The sequence below is a fragment of the Manacus candei genome, unplaced genomic scaffold (assembly GCF_025592945.1).
Source record: "Manacus candei isolate 608988 ecotype Guabito, Panama unplaced genomic scaffold, ASM2559294v1 h1tg000028l, whole genome shotgun sequence".
NCBI lineage: Eukaryota > Metazoa > Chordata > Aves > Passeriformes > Pipridae > Manacus > Manacus candei.
This window is the reverse complement of record NW_026138076.1, coordinates 27,169,265-27,184,312: the sequence shown is the minus strand read 5'-3', so window position 1 is coordinate 27,184,312 and position 15,048 is coordinate 27,169,265. Positions and strand designations below refer to the sequence as shown.

Below are 15,048 nucleotides of genomic sequence, written 5' to 3'. Positions count from 1 at the left end.
GTTTATGGATGCCTAGAAAAACAGATAACTTGAAATTTCAGTGTAGTCTTGACATTTGTTCATTCTGTTTTGATTGCAAAACATTTTGTGTTGTTATCACTTTTCCATATCAATAACACATGATCTTGGATTTTCTCCAGTGGATGAAAAGCTGAAAGCTTTGTAAAACTTAGGAAAAAGTGCCCTTATCATGCAGTATGATTACATAGTGTGTCTCAGCAAGGGAAAAGTGTTTCATAACAATAAATACACCCAGTCTCTAAGTTTACTTTAAAATCAATTGAAATATTTCAAAAATATTTCCTTTACATTCATGGTCAAAAAAAACTCCTCTCTAATCCACAATAATGTCTGTGCCATAGTTCTCTGTAGGAAAAACATACCATGTGTGTGACTGGGTACTTTAGAGTATTTTATCAGTGGAGAGTGTGGGGGGCAGCTGGAATGTTTTCTTGACTGTCAGGAATTTTTCTGCTAGGTTGTTATAATTCAGGGATCCTTTTTCCAAATCATTGCAAGAATGGTTTAAAAAAAAAAAAGGTTAGCCTTGTTCCCAGCCCACACCTAACAATACTGTCAATACTGTTTTAAGGATTTTAGACCGAGGGCCAAAATTAACCCTATAAAAGAAACTCCTTCATAGTCTTAAATATAGAGTAACTATTTGCTGACCACCAAAATTTCAGGCTATTCAATCCAGCTCTTTCCAATATCCACAACCCATTCTGTATGTTTTACTTTCCAGCCTGCTGGAACTAGGGAACCAACTTCCCTGCTTCTACTGGGGAGAATTTTCCTTTCTTCACTTATTTAGTCCACGAGTCACACTTTTCCTCAGGATGGATGTACATACAGGCCTTCTTGTCCATCTCCATAGAAGAGTAACTCACAGTTTCCTTCAGCTCTGAAGAAATGGTTTCAAGAAGTTTCTTTCAGCCTGTCTTATTAATGGGCCTGATGAATCCAAAATATCTCTGCCTTTGTGCACACAGCTCAATTGTCTATAACTATCTCATTAACTGTGACTGCTGAAAGTTAGATGGAGCAGGTTCAAGCTTTTAGATTTGTTGTTGGGGTTTTTTTCTTAAAAAAAAAGAAGAGACAAGACAGGTGGGACAATAATTCAGTCTAGTGTGGCAGTGGATCTGTGAAGCCCTGAAGACCCAAACCAGGGTACATTTTTTGTATTGCAGCATTATATTCTAAATATGTGTTGGGGATTACTGGGTACTTTTTCTAAGAAGTTCAAATTAAACTCTAAATTAATGCACTATAAATTTGGTTCTACAAAGGCCTTCAGATATAAAGTATGCTACATTTTCATAGGACAGTCCTTGTAACATGATGCTAATCTGGTGTTTGGTAATGCACACAGGTCCTCCAGACACAGCTGGATACCTTACTTGAAGGGCAAGAAAGCATTAAAAGTTGCAGCAACTTCACAGCCCAAGCCCTCAACCATGGCACTGAAACCGAAGTGCTGCTGGTGAAGAAGCAAATGAGTGACAAGCTGAATGAACTGGCTGAGCGGGACTTCCCACTCCAGCCCCGTGAAAATGATCAGTTGGACTTCATAGTGGAAACAGAAGGCCTGAAGAAGTCCATTCACAATCTGGGTACTATTTTAACCACCAATGCTGTTGCCTCTGAAACAGTGGCCACAGGCGAGGGACTGAGGCAGACGGTGATTGGACAGCCCATGTCCGTCACCATCACAACCAAGGACAAAGATGGGGAACTCTGTAAATCCGGGAATGCTTACCTCACTGCTGAACTGAGCACGCCTGATGGGAGTGTAGCAGATGGAGAAATACTTGACAACAAAAATGGCACTTACGAATTTTTGTATACTGTTCAGAAAGAAGGGGACTTCACTTTGTCTCTGAGACTTTATGATCAACATATCAAGGGCAGCCCGTTCAAACTTAAAGTGGTCAGATCAGCAGATGTGTCCCCTACCACTGAAGGGGTTAAGAGGCGTGTTAAATCTCCTGGCAGTGGCCATGTGAAGCAGAAAGCTGTGAAAAGACCTGCAAGCATGTACAGCACTGGCAAAAGAAAAGAGAATCCCATTGAAGATGATTTGATCTTCAGAGTAGGTAGGTGATTTTGCTGCCTGTGACGTACTTAAAAGTAGTTTAGGGAAACTGGATGAAAAAGTTAAATTATTGTAAAGTTAAAGGTGTAAGTAGAGCAACCTGATGATATCTTTAGACCTCTTGACTTTTGTAAATTTTGAAAGCCCACACTTCTGGAATTATGTTTGCAGCAAATATTTAATTGGGATTTGGATTTAGCAATGCATACATTTGATTTGGGATATTTTAAAAACTGGTAATATTCTTATTACAAAGCTTTTGGTATGGATTAAAGTAATTTCAGCTTGTAATTTCTGCTTCTGTATCCCTTGCTTCTAGTGAGCAGTTTCTGGCTAAATAGCGATATGGTTCTGGTTTGGCTTTTGTTGGTAGTGGTGTTTTTTGTTAGATTTATTTTTTAGCTATTTTCTCCAATATGCTACAAACTCTAGAAGTCTTCAACATTTTCCAAAAAGTGCAGTGCCCTTTATTTTCTCTTGGGATGCAGTCATGACCATGTGCTTTATTTTTGAGTTGTACCTCCTCCCTTTCTTCACCAGTTGAAAAAGGAAGATGAAATAATTAGAACAAGAGCTATGCATGTTTCAGAGTTTTTCCTGATTAAACCTCTCAGAGTGCCGACATTTGGGATATATGGATTGCTATTTTTTAGAAAATCTGAGCTGAGAGTAATATTTCATCCTATTACACGTTCAGCTTTCAGCCACTCATTTCACACAATGACGCTACATAGATAGAGATGTTCCTCTGGGCTTCTGTGGGCTTATGTATGCATCATCTGAAAGGTCTCAAGCCATTGCAGCTGTAATTCTCTAGTGTTTTATACTCTTCCACAATATGCAAAATTATTGAGACAGGTAAGACTTCTGACATTTTCACAAGGATTTCCTTCATGGATTTAAGAGTTCGTTTGGTTCAGCTCACTTTGAAAAGGTTTGGTTCATTTGTTGATGAGGTAATGTAAAGTTTATCACTCTTTTCCAACACAACTATTTCTATTTTGAACCCATTGTTGAATTCCTCTGATGGTCTTGGCCAAGTCTGGATCTGTATTTTAAACTAGGCAAGATAAATCTTATATTGGGGCTGCCAGAAGCTCATACAGCTGTGTTGGAGAACCACCCTGCAATATTTCTCTGGTCATCCAAGTATATGGAGTATGCTATGGTATGTGCACTGATATATGGGCTTTTATGCACAAGTAAATTGATCAGCTCCTAGTAGGAGATTGTTGTCCTGCTAGTATTAGCAAGAGATAGCATTAACACAGCATTAGTACATTTCCTTCATGGGGAAGTGTGCATTGTATCTTCTGCCAATTCTGTGCTATTCATGGCTTTTAAAGTGGCATGTGGTTCTCTTCAGACATTTTAAGGTCATGTTATTGACTTCACATTCACAGATTTGTGTAACTCATTATTTACGACAACAGAGCATTTCTTGCATCCTCTTTTTCTGTCTCAATAATTTATATCCTCAACCTACTTTTTTTAAACAGATGCGATCTCTAAGGGTGTGTCCATGCAATATCTGTGCAGCATATCCTTATTCTATACAAATGAAAACAAGCATGTTCTTATGATATCTAGAAAATAATTGTTGCTCAGTGGTTTTTTGCTACCTCTACAAGTGGTAGGAAGCACTAAGTGAAAGGGAAGTCTCTTCTTCATTACCCTGCTTTTGTGCCTTAGACCCATGCTGAGCAGAGGTGAGGGATGTTCACAGTGTCAGCCACTTCCACCTTCCCTGGTAAATCTCTCCCATGTCCTCCAAAGGAGGGTTAAGAGACATGGTTGGCATCAGCTGCTCTGTCCAGGATTCCATTTTGTGTTCTAGCTCTGCTGTGCTGTGTACTTTGGTACTTTTTCTCTTCTGGCACTTTTCATGACTGAGTTCTTTGACACTGTTTAGCAGTAGTGGTGCTATTTCCCACTTTAACTGCTTTTTTCCCTTCATGCATTTATAGTTGGGATTAGCATCAGATACAGCCAGATGGAGAGTTGGCCCTTTGCTAGAAAGTACCATTTTCCTTTTCCTCAGACTGTGTTTACTTGTCTGTTCAGTCATGTAACTGAGCATCTAAGTTTAGCTGGTACATTTAATGTATAAAAAAAAGAAGTGCCTTTAACAGTACCTTCTGTCAGCCTCCTTACTAGGCGTGAACATCATCTGGTCTGTTATCAATGCTAAAGGCAAATAAGAGCCTTACTGTGAATCTACTCCACATAAAAACTCAAAAACACGGCCTGTGTAATAATAGCTTTAGTGCAGTTTAGAAAGTAGGCTTAGGGGGAGCAAAGGGATTCTTGATCAGGTGTTTTGCAGAATTACAAAAGGGGGAAGGTTGGAAGGGACCACAGTGGGTCATCTGGTCCAACCTCCCTGATGAAGCAGGGTAATGCTAGAGCACATGGCACAGGATTGTGTCCAGATGGCTCTTGAATATCTCTAGTGAGGGAGACTGCATAACCTCTCTGGGCAACCTGTTGCAGTGCTTGGTCACCTGCACAGTAAAGAAGTTCTTCCTCATGTTCAGGTGCATAAGGCATTCCTGTGCATCAGTTTCTGCCCTTTGCCTCTTGTCCTGTTGCTTGGCACCACCAAGAAGAGCCTGGCTCCATCCTCTTGACACCCTTCCTTCAGATACTGATAGACATTGATGAGGTCCTCTCTCAGTTGTCTCTTCTTGAGGTTGAACAGGACCAACTCTTTAAGCCTTTCCTCATAAGAAGGATGGTCTAGTCCCTTAATCATCTTGCAGCCCTCTACTGGACCTGCTCCAGGAGCTCCATGTTTCTCTTGTACTGAGGAGTACTGGACATGGCACTGCAGATGTGGCCTCACCGGTGCTCAGTAGACTGGCAAGATCACCTCACAGTGGTGACAGTGCTCTTTCTAATGCAGTCCAGCATACCATTGGCCTTCTTGGCCATAAGAGTACACTGCTACCTCATGGACAGCCTGTTGTTCACCAGGATTCCCAGGTCCTTCTCTGCAGAGCTGCTTTCCATCAGGTCAGCCCCCAACCTGTACTGGTGCCTGGGGTTATTCCTCCCCAGGTGCAGGACCCTGCATTTGCCTTTGTTGAATTTCAGATGGTTCCTCTCTCCCCATCTCTCAAGCCTGTCGAGGTCCTTCTGGAAGGCTGCACAGCACTTTGGGATATCAGCCACTCCTACTAGCTTTGTTTCATCAGCAAACTTGCTGAGGAAGCCTCTACTGCTTCATCCAAGTCAACTGATGAATAAGTTAATACTGGAGGACACTGCTAGATATAATCCTCCAACTAGACTCTGTGCCACTGATCATGACACATTTCTTTAATTGTCTCTGAAGGCTTCTGCCTGAAACTCCATATTGGATTGTTCTTTTTGAAAGGAACAGGGCTGGCTCTAAGTATATACTTGTTGCATTTTTACAAGGATACATAAGGGGACAGATAGGGATACGCATCTCCTTGAAAAAAATATGGATTTTTCCAACTGCAGTTAGCCCCCTAGGGTGGATGGTTCAGAGGAACCTTCTCCCTGTAGCAAGCAGCATCTGCTTCCTCCTCTTTCCCCATCCCTTCTCTACCTTTCCGGCAAGGTCCTGTCCTGGCCAAATTACAGCCTGGCTAAGGGCATTGGAGAAGAAAGGGATGTGTATGTGGAGTCATTCCATGTAGTACAGATGTGCAGAGGCCCCTCTGACACACTTTAATCAGTTTTTCTTCATTCTGTGTTTCAGAACTCTGGAACAAAACCATTAATAATTAGTATGAAATAGCAAGATATTTTCTATACAGAATTTATATTTCGGTAGAAATAGAAATGCCTGGTAAAGGGAAAATAGGATTTCCTTTTCCAGTTTATTAGCTCAAATCCCTCTGATGCTTGTCATGAACTCTTTATAAGCTTGTGGTGGCCACTGTGAAGTTTGACCAGGCCTACGTTGCATTACATTGCAGTGATTACCTGTACTGGACGGGGGGTAACAACTCTGACATCAGTTGCTGGCAAAATCCCCAGCATGAGTCTGATGTCCTGACAACAGAGACCTGGCCTGGATTCTACTCTTATTATTCAAGGTTTGGCTGCTGTACCAGCAAAGAACTGTTTCTGAGGTGCTCCTACCCCTGGGTTTGTGGATACCTAATCTGTGGTGACAGGGGCTCTGCTGCACAGGCAAGTCTTGGAAGTGGCCTTGGCCAAGCTTTTAGGGACAGGTGCTGTGTAAAGCAAATTAATACAAATCAGACCATCTTCACTACCAACAGTGTGTGGGCATATCTGCCAGAGTTCCTACTGAATTATTCATTCCTCTTTAAAGGTTACAAACACTGTGTGCCTTCAACCAACAGACTGATTGATTTTAAAACTTGCAGTTATGTGGGAACTTGGATTAGAAACACTGACATTTGTTTTACAGCAAGCACATAGCCTTAACAATTCAGTGCAGTTTTACGACAGAGCCTTTTGGTTTTCAGCTGTATCTATTATGAGATGGAGCATCACATCCTTGTAATATGTAAGATTTGATTAAATATCTTTTGGCACTCTGAGGAAAAAATAAAGGAGGCTAGGAAACAACAAAACAACTCCTTGACACCTGTCATGCAGTATGTGTGTAGGTCTTTCCATGCTGTTTAGTTTTATCCTTTTTTTCAGTACCACATAGGGAAGAGTCCAAGAAGTATTTGAAGTGTTGTAGGCAGGAAAGAAATGGTATGTACACAACAGGTTATGGCCACTCACAACCTTTAAAGTCTTCCCAATAATCTGTAATATTTCTGCAGTTCTATTTTGTCTCTCTGAATCTACTCTCTTCCTGCTGGAGGCAGTGACGTGTTTTTTCTTTGTGTTTTAGGAACCTGGGGAATATAGGTAAGCAAGCAAGGAGGTTATTATTCATATTAGTAAAACTTAGAAAGCAAAAACCATTCCTTCTCTTACTGTACACATCAAAAATATACACTGTACAACAAGTTTGTTCAGATTCCCAGCACTCACAGAGCAGAATCTTATTGCAGTTACATGATGTAATTTTTAACATCTCCTGTGATGCTAATGGGCTTTTAGATTATTTTTTCCCTTCTTTCTGGTGACATTCAATATGGTCTCTAGTGTGCAAGAATAAAAGATTGAAAATATGAAACTTTTTATGTGTGCTAGGTTGTCTTGAGCAAAAAAATGCATACTTACTTTGTTGAAAGCTAAATTAATTGGTTTGTGTAGGCTATGCTCAGTAATACCAGAAGGAGTTAGATAGGACTAAGACAAATCTGGTTATTATCTGTATACAAAAATGGTATAAAAGGAGCTATTCCACAGGCCACGGGCCTGCTTCCTAATAACTCTGTTTAGCCTTCCCCCTTTGAAAACTCTGCTGTCCTCTCCCAATCCCCAATAGCTTGCCACAGCAGTTGCAGTAAAATATCTGTCTTTTCCTCCTTTGTGCCCTCCAGTAGCTCAGAACAGGAGGGAGATAAGGCTGGGCAATGACTGGCATGAAAGATGCACACTTTCATCTCCTAACAAGGCTGCTTGGAAAACACTGGAATGAGGATTCCACCGGTTCCAGCCCTGTGCCATTGAAATGTTAGTGCCCCCCTAGGCTAAGGAGAGATAGCTGACTGCCCATAACAGAGAGAAGACAAAGCATGGAGTGCCTTGATATAGAGGTAGTATCTTGCAGTAGAAGATTTTCTGAAGACTCTCTCTCAAGCAGTTATGTTCATAAGGAAGAAAGTTCTGCTTCCAGAGGGGAGCTATCATCCTTTGGTATTGCAGAGTCAGTTGCAGGAGCCTGCTTTTCCAGAGGCTGACATACTTTACTACAAGCCTTCCTCTCATCATCTGAAGTGCCTGTGCTTGGCTTCAGATCTTTGCTGTCATAGTGAATTATTCAAAACAGAAAGTTCAAAGTTATCTGTTTTCCTCTTGAACATACGTTGGGAAATAAGCTGTGTTTCACTAACCTCAGCTTTCTTATGCAGAGAAATTTGTGCCACTGCAGAGAGGACTGTATAAAGACCTGTGTGCAAATTAGGACCTGTGTGATAGGTTTAATAGCTGCAAAGTGCTAAGTACAAGGACATTTCATGAAGCTGAATTTCATCTACACACTATGCTAGTAAATTGCTAAATTTCTTAAGCTTACTATGAAATGTGACTGTGGCATTCCTGGGTAATTTCTTCAGTTTTTCCTTTGATGTATATTAACAAGGTCCCACTGAAGAACACTCAGTAACTCTTTATATAGGTCTCTCTTATCTTTAAAAATGAAATTCCTTGACTTTCAAGAACATTTTTCTAAGGCTAAGGACCATACATTCCATAAAGTTTGTGCTAGTTGGTTCCAGATGCTCTAGCTTATGCATCCTCTTTTTTAACAAATGTTTTCCCTTTACTCTCAGTAGTAAAAGGAATGTTTCTCCCTTTTCTTCCATTCTCTTTGGCTAAAAGGCAAAAAGGAAACTTATCATTAGCATATGGTGGAAAAAAATTCCTGCATGTATCCCTTGGGCACTGCTTATTAAAAGAATACACAGAAATGGCTCAAGAATGGGTAATATAATTGGTATGTAACTCACTATTCCCTGAATACGTAGTTTCTCCTTGCAGTGCAAAAATTGAGAAGCATTTGCCTTGTTTAGAGGATGGAGCAGATGGAGTTGAAGAAAATAAGTCTTGAAACAAAGGGACATTCCTGCAGCAGCAAGTACAGAGAAATTAAATGTTACTTGTTAGCCAGTGACAGGAAATATGAATCCCACAGCCATCACCACAGAAGAAAGAAGACTTGTTATGAGCATACACATCCCTAATGAAAGCCAAACACAAATTAGACCTAATATATATGTCTTATATTAGACATCACAGTCAGAACAGTTTTAATCATTGAGCTCCAGGATATTTTGGACTGACTAAAATAAAATACAGGCTTTTCAGTTAATACACAACCAGTGAATGCTTGTAAAAATATTTTACCAGGAAAATCAGCACTGCATCCAAGTCTTGGAAAGAACAGCTTATAGAGTTGGTTGTTGGTTTGTGGTTTTTTGTTTGTTTCAAAATTCATTCATTCGTTATGAATAACCTTAGAGTCTAAGATCATAACTGCAGTCTTTTCTAAAGACCCCTGAGCCTCTTTTACAAACAAATCAAGAATTTGGCTATCCTGTGTTCCAGGTGTATTTTGAACCAGCCATTTTGAGGCTGATCTTTTAAAGATACCTGTTTGCTCTGTGATGCTCCTTAGAACATCTCAAAACAGACATCTAAGTAATAAGCCACCTAAACTTACTGAACTTTCATGAAAAGTTGACATTTTACAACTCCTTATCACCTTAAGCCATTGGGGAAACAACATATAGTTCTATGTAAATCACTATTGCATTTGTCCTGGGTTAAAATGAGACACTGCTTTATGAAACAATCTAAGGTCTTTGCAGAAGCACTCAGTCTTCAGGTGATGGTCTTCATTGGCCCACATGTCCCAGTCATTGAAAGCTAATTCTTCATCTGAGTTTCCCTGCTAAGGGAATTTTTAAAGCCTATGACTGAAAACTGTTATGTTTATGAGTAAATAGGAAACTTCCCTCTCTTGCAGTGGCCCCATCCAAAGTGATATGTTTTAGAGACTTAGCTGATTGTACTAAAACTGTGTAATCTGTGCAAGTTCTTATCTTAGCCTCTGTCCATATTTTCCCACAGTAGTACCCCTTTAATTTCCTTCTCAGTTGAATAAAAATCCACAGTTTAAAAAAAGTCCATCACTTAGGAAAAAAACTTTTACTACTTCCCTCATGCAAGAGGCAATTTGTGAACACTGATTTATGAAAGCCAAAGAGGTAATTATGTTGATGGCATACACGCTGAAGAATATGAATAATCCCTTCTTGTAGGTAGAACTGTGGATCTGTTACTGAGATGGTTCTTTGAAGTTGTAGCAGTGATAAGAACTCTTCAAAATAGAAATCTTTAGATCAGGAATGTAATAATTGCATGTGTTGACGTTTAGGTCCTAACTGATTAGTCCTGTCTAACCTGATTTCTTATGTGCTTTGTGTTCAATTTTAGGCACCAAAGGAAGAAACAAAGGGGAATTTACAAATCTTCAAGGTGTAGCTGCATCTACAAATGGAAAAATATTAATAGCAGATAGTAACAACCAGTGTGTGCAGGTATGAGGATATGCCACTTTCAGTGTTTTTCTCCCTGCCCCCACACCTCTGCCTTTTTTGTAGTCCCAGAAAGACACATTTTCTACAATTCAAGCAGATATAGAAAATACAAGGGAAGCTCAATTTGTTTATCATCCATTATCATTCTATCTTCTTGACCTGCAGCTATCTCTTTCAGATGTATACTATATCTAGTATGTATATCAGAGTTTATTTCCTCTCCTTATGATGTTTGGCAATGAATGAAAATAAAGTCATGCAATAATCTGGAAAAACGCTTTTTTGTAAATATAATTTTACATTGTAAATTTTTTCCCCCGTGCTTTCAAACATAAATCTAGGGTAAGGTGCCACAAATATAATTTCTTAAGGAAATACAAATAGAAGAATAAACATATAGATGTAATTTTCAAATGGCTTTTAGTGTACTTAATTGACTTTTCTGTCTGATATCATGATGAACTCTTTTCTGTGGTAGTGCTTCTAACATCCATAATTTCTTGGCTTCTGTAACCTGTGTGAAAATCAAGCTGTTTTTTCTTTTTTTGCTTGCCATGCATCTTTTTTACCATTAACAATTTGTCATCACTCTTCAGGCTGCCCATGTGGTAGCAATGAACACGGCACCAGCGTGTGGCTTGTTCTTCAGTATGTGAGAACCAGCAAGTCACATGCTGTAAGAACTCATTTCCAGGCCTTTTCAAAGAGACAAATATTCATCAGCACCCTCACGCTTCATAATTTGCAGCCACTTCAGAGGAATTTCAGTGTCTAGTTACCTGGCTTGGGGGCACAACCAGTGAACTTATTCCTATGTTTTCTACAGACTTAGTGTTTGACTGTGGCTGAGTCACTCAGTGCCTCAGTTTCCTCATTTGTAATATGGGAGTAATACCATTTCCTACCAGCTGAGAGAAACATTGTGAAGCTTAATTCACTAAACCTGTTTGGAAAGTACTTTGAGGTCACTGAAGAAACAGTGCAATGTAACTGCAGAGAATTTCTGTATTTTGAAATTAGGGTTCAAGTGCAAGCTTCTTCTTAAATTAGACATATCACTTTCAAATATAGACTATGTAAAAGTGCTTCAAGTTACCAGATCTCTTCCTGACTATAGTCATTAGTTCATTAGTGACTTCTAAAATCTAAGCTCCGAGAAATAGATGATGGTAATATGGAGACTTAATTTTAAAACTTATGTTTTCTATTACAGATATTTTCCAATGATGGTCAGTTCAAAAGCCGTTTTGGCATACGAGGAAGGTCTCCTGGCCAGCTGCAGCGGCCAACAGGAGTGGCTGTGCATCCCAGTGGTGACATCATTATTGCAGACTATGATAACAAATGGGTTAGCATATTCTCATCAGATGGAAAATTTAAGGTACGAGTTACCATGTGAACTCTCCTGAGCTTTCTCTGTCTTCCAAAGGAATGCAAAGTAACATTGTTTTTCAAGAGACTGCATGTAACTTAGTCTAAATTCCATTGCTGTGATGTGGAAACCCATGACACAGCCATGTTGTATAATTAATAGGAGGAGATCACAGTTGTGATGCTAATCTTATACCAAGTAGAGACAATATGTTCCACTCTACAGGTCTGCATACTAGGTGCTTGGATTCCTTTCTATAACTTATGGTCGAGGATAGCTAGTGCCATCAAGTCTAGTTGGACTAGCTCAACAACCTTCATGTCATTAGTACTCTGTACAGAAAGGTGTGTGCAGATATGTGTGTACGCAGACAAACACAAAATCTTATGAGGAGTATGTGAAGCTCTGCACTGACATATGGAGGAGAAAAAGAAGGTAGCAGATTGATGATGCATTCCTCCACTCCATGTGTATCAGCTAATAAAGTGTCTAATTCATGTAGGATTCTGTTGGTAATCAAAGCAAGGAAGGGCAGTTCAGGATGTTGTTCCAGTTCTACAGCACAGACAGGAGTGTTTAGGTTGTGTGATTGTGCGAGGACTGGAAAAACTGAAATACCGTAATAATGTCTTAGGTTTCAGAAATCAGAAATTCTGAGGAAAGCACACCTCTTATTTTCATAGCACCTCTGATCCCTTTAATGGGAGTAAATTAAGATGGCAGCTAGTGCGCTGTATTTATGGTTGTCAGCCTGCAGTATTTATTTTTCTTGGTTCAGGTGTAATTCCAGAGACAAGTAAATGTTGCCTGTATTTGATGCTGTTCTCTGAATGCATGTTACCAAGTCTGGTGGTGATGCTAGAAAGAGCCACCTATAGCAGCAGTCAGCAGTACTCATTGCTCATTGGGATCATGGATCTGCAGGGAAATTTCTACCGTTAAGTTCTTAGTTCTAGAGTCCTACTTTAGAGAGAAATGGCCTATTTGGCTAATTTTCTGGCAGTCTAATGAGCAAAAACTTGGGTCCTGAGCTGCTCACGTGTGCACCAAGAAATGGCCTGCCTTTGAAAAGTCTTTGCAACGTGACAAATGCTATAGCAAATAGGAGATAGTGCTTGTATAGTCCTCAGTGACCTCCATCTGAGAAACTGATGTCTGTGCTTTTAAAAGTATCCAGATCATGTACAGACTTGAAACAAAACTAAAACAATACTAATATGCAATGCAAGTGTTAAAAAAGTACAAATCACTTACATTTGCAGAGAGTATGTGATTTTCCTTGTCAACTAATTTTAAAAATGTGCAGCTACACAGGAAAATCTTGGGTTTGGTTGAAGTCCTTGAATGAAATGGAAACACCAAAACAAACCCAAAGAAAGATGTAATTTAGTTAAGAATCCAAATACGCTGAATATCCTAAGTGTGTTTTAAATAATTATTAACATCTTTAATGTGAAACTGGCTTGATCTGAACACAGAGCATGGAGGGCTTGTTTTCCTTCCTTCTCAAGACATGCTGTAAATCCAGCATTTTGGATGGTGCCAGCTCTGGAGGAAAAAGCTCTGGAGAAGTCAGGACCCTATGTGCAATATACTACCAGCAGGGACAGAGGTATTGAATAAAAAATTAATTAGGAATGTTGTTCCTCTGATGTGAAGCCTAGCTTTATTTTAGTCAATATATTTGTTGGATTGCAAAAGCTATGCAATATTGGCAATATTTTTTGTGATTTATACAAGTTAATGCATTGGACTTCATAGTTCTTGGAATTGGACTGATTAAATGAGACATGAAACATCAGTGTTATAAAACACTATTTTTAGATTGAATGCAATAAGCCATATTTATGAGAGAAAAAAATAAATGTTTGCAGAAGTATTTTCTATATGGAGGATAGGCATAATCATATCTATGCAGGAGCTGGGTGCAGGGCAGATGGCAGAGCACATGCATGGGGAGAGCAGGAGCAGGGCAAGGGGAGCACCGGGATGGAGACAAGGATGGGCACCGGGACCAGGTCCACACTCTGGGGAGCTGTTCTGGGAGAAGTGGATCCTGTATTGGTGCAGCACTGGTTGAGGGGGATGCTGTACTGCATGCTGTGTAATCAGTGAGCTGTGCTGGGGGACAGGGGTGGGGGGAGCACAGGGCCTGGGGGAGCCCTGGGGGGACACACACAGGGTTGGGAGGTTGTGCCCACCAAGGATAAGGCTGTAAGATGGTGCATGGAAGGGATGGGGCTTGGAAGGGATGGGGCTTGTACTGGGCATGATGGTGCAGGGCCAGGAATTGGACTCAATGGTCCTTGTGGGTCCCTTCAAACTCAGGATATTCTATGATGGGGTTATATAAAATATATTTGAAACACAGGACATAGGTATAACAGATCTAACCTGTGGGAACTGGGCAAAGCCTCGTAATTTCTTGTGTGTTGGCAATGGTATTTCTTACAGAGGCTTTGTCAGATTAAATTGGGCAGCACTTGCTAAGATAACAGAGAAAGAGAGAGAGAGAATGGCATTTCCCTTCAAAGGACTGTGCCTGCAAGTCATTATATAAGACCTCTGCAGGTGGCCTGCTAGTTGTTAACTCAGCATTATCAGGGGTCTCTTTTGAACTTAATCTAACCATTTCTGATGTTGTCCCCTTCCTTCTGTATTTACTTACACTTACTGTCTTAGTGGCATTTTAATAGTCATGTGAGCCAGAAGGCAAATTTCCCTGGAGCCAGGCCCAGGCATCTCCCTGCTTATAGCACTGGCCTGACTCACCCCAGCAACCTGCACTGCCAGGCAGAAAAGTGTCACCTTCCTCAGTTGCTGGCAGCAACAGAGACAGAGCTCTGTTTTCTCAAGGCTGTTTTAACTTCCATAATGCAGAGGTGGACAAACTCTAATCTAAGGTTGCACCAAGACACAAGCCTTTTAAAATGAGAGGCTGTATTATCGTGGTAAAGACTCAGATAGGGTCTTAGGATTTGGGGCTTCTATTTCTGGCTATGCCACAGATCTCACAGGTGACTAATGATCTTCCATTTCACTTCTCAGTGCTCTGTTTTCCTCATCTCTAGAAGGCATATAGCAGTGCTGGCTTCCCCTGTCAAATACTCTGAAATCGCTTAAGAAAACTGTTACAGCAGACATATCTCTAGGCTAAAGAGAGAGCACGTGGTGAAGCAGTAGCTTCTTACCAGTGTGGTGTTCAAACCTAGTGAAGGAACTGGACAACAGAGCCAAGACAATGACTTCTAGTCCTCCGAGAATTATTTTTCTCCTAGTCTTGAAGAGTTATGTATAAGATGGCTGGTATCAATCAAACAGGGCTGCAAGTCAAGATCAAGTTTAGATGAGCGGGAAAAGATGAAAGGAAACATTTTATATGTCAGACTTTTTTTTCTTGTCTCATTAGA

At 40.2% G+C, this 15,048-nt stretch overlaps 1 protein-coding gene across 17 annotated transcripts in view; it reads left to right on the top strand.

Moving 5' to 3' along the window:
- The window catches only part of TRIM2 (tripartite motif containing 2), a 91,158-nt gene that overhangs the window by 62,131 nt on the left and 13,979 nt on the right, over positions 1 to 15,048 (top strand). For all 17 annotated transcript variants that reach the window (XM_051790549.1, XM_051790544.1, XM_051790538.1 and 14 more), the window contains 3 exons: positions 1,376 to 2,099; positions 10,163 to 10,266; positions 11,480 to 11,647. In XM_051790549.1, the coding sequence (XP_051646509.1) occupies positions 1,376 to 2,099; positions 10,163 to 10,266; positions 11,480 to 11,647 (996 nt within the window). The remainder of the gene's footprint in view (positions 1 to 1,375; positions 2,100 to 10,162; positions 10,267 to 11,479; positions 11,648 to 15,048) is intronic.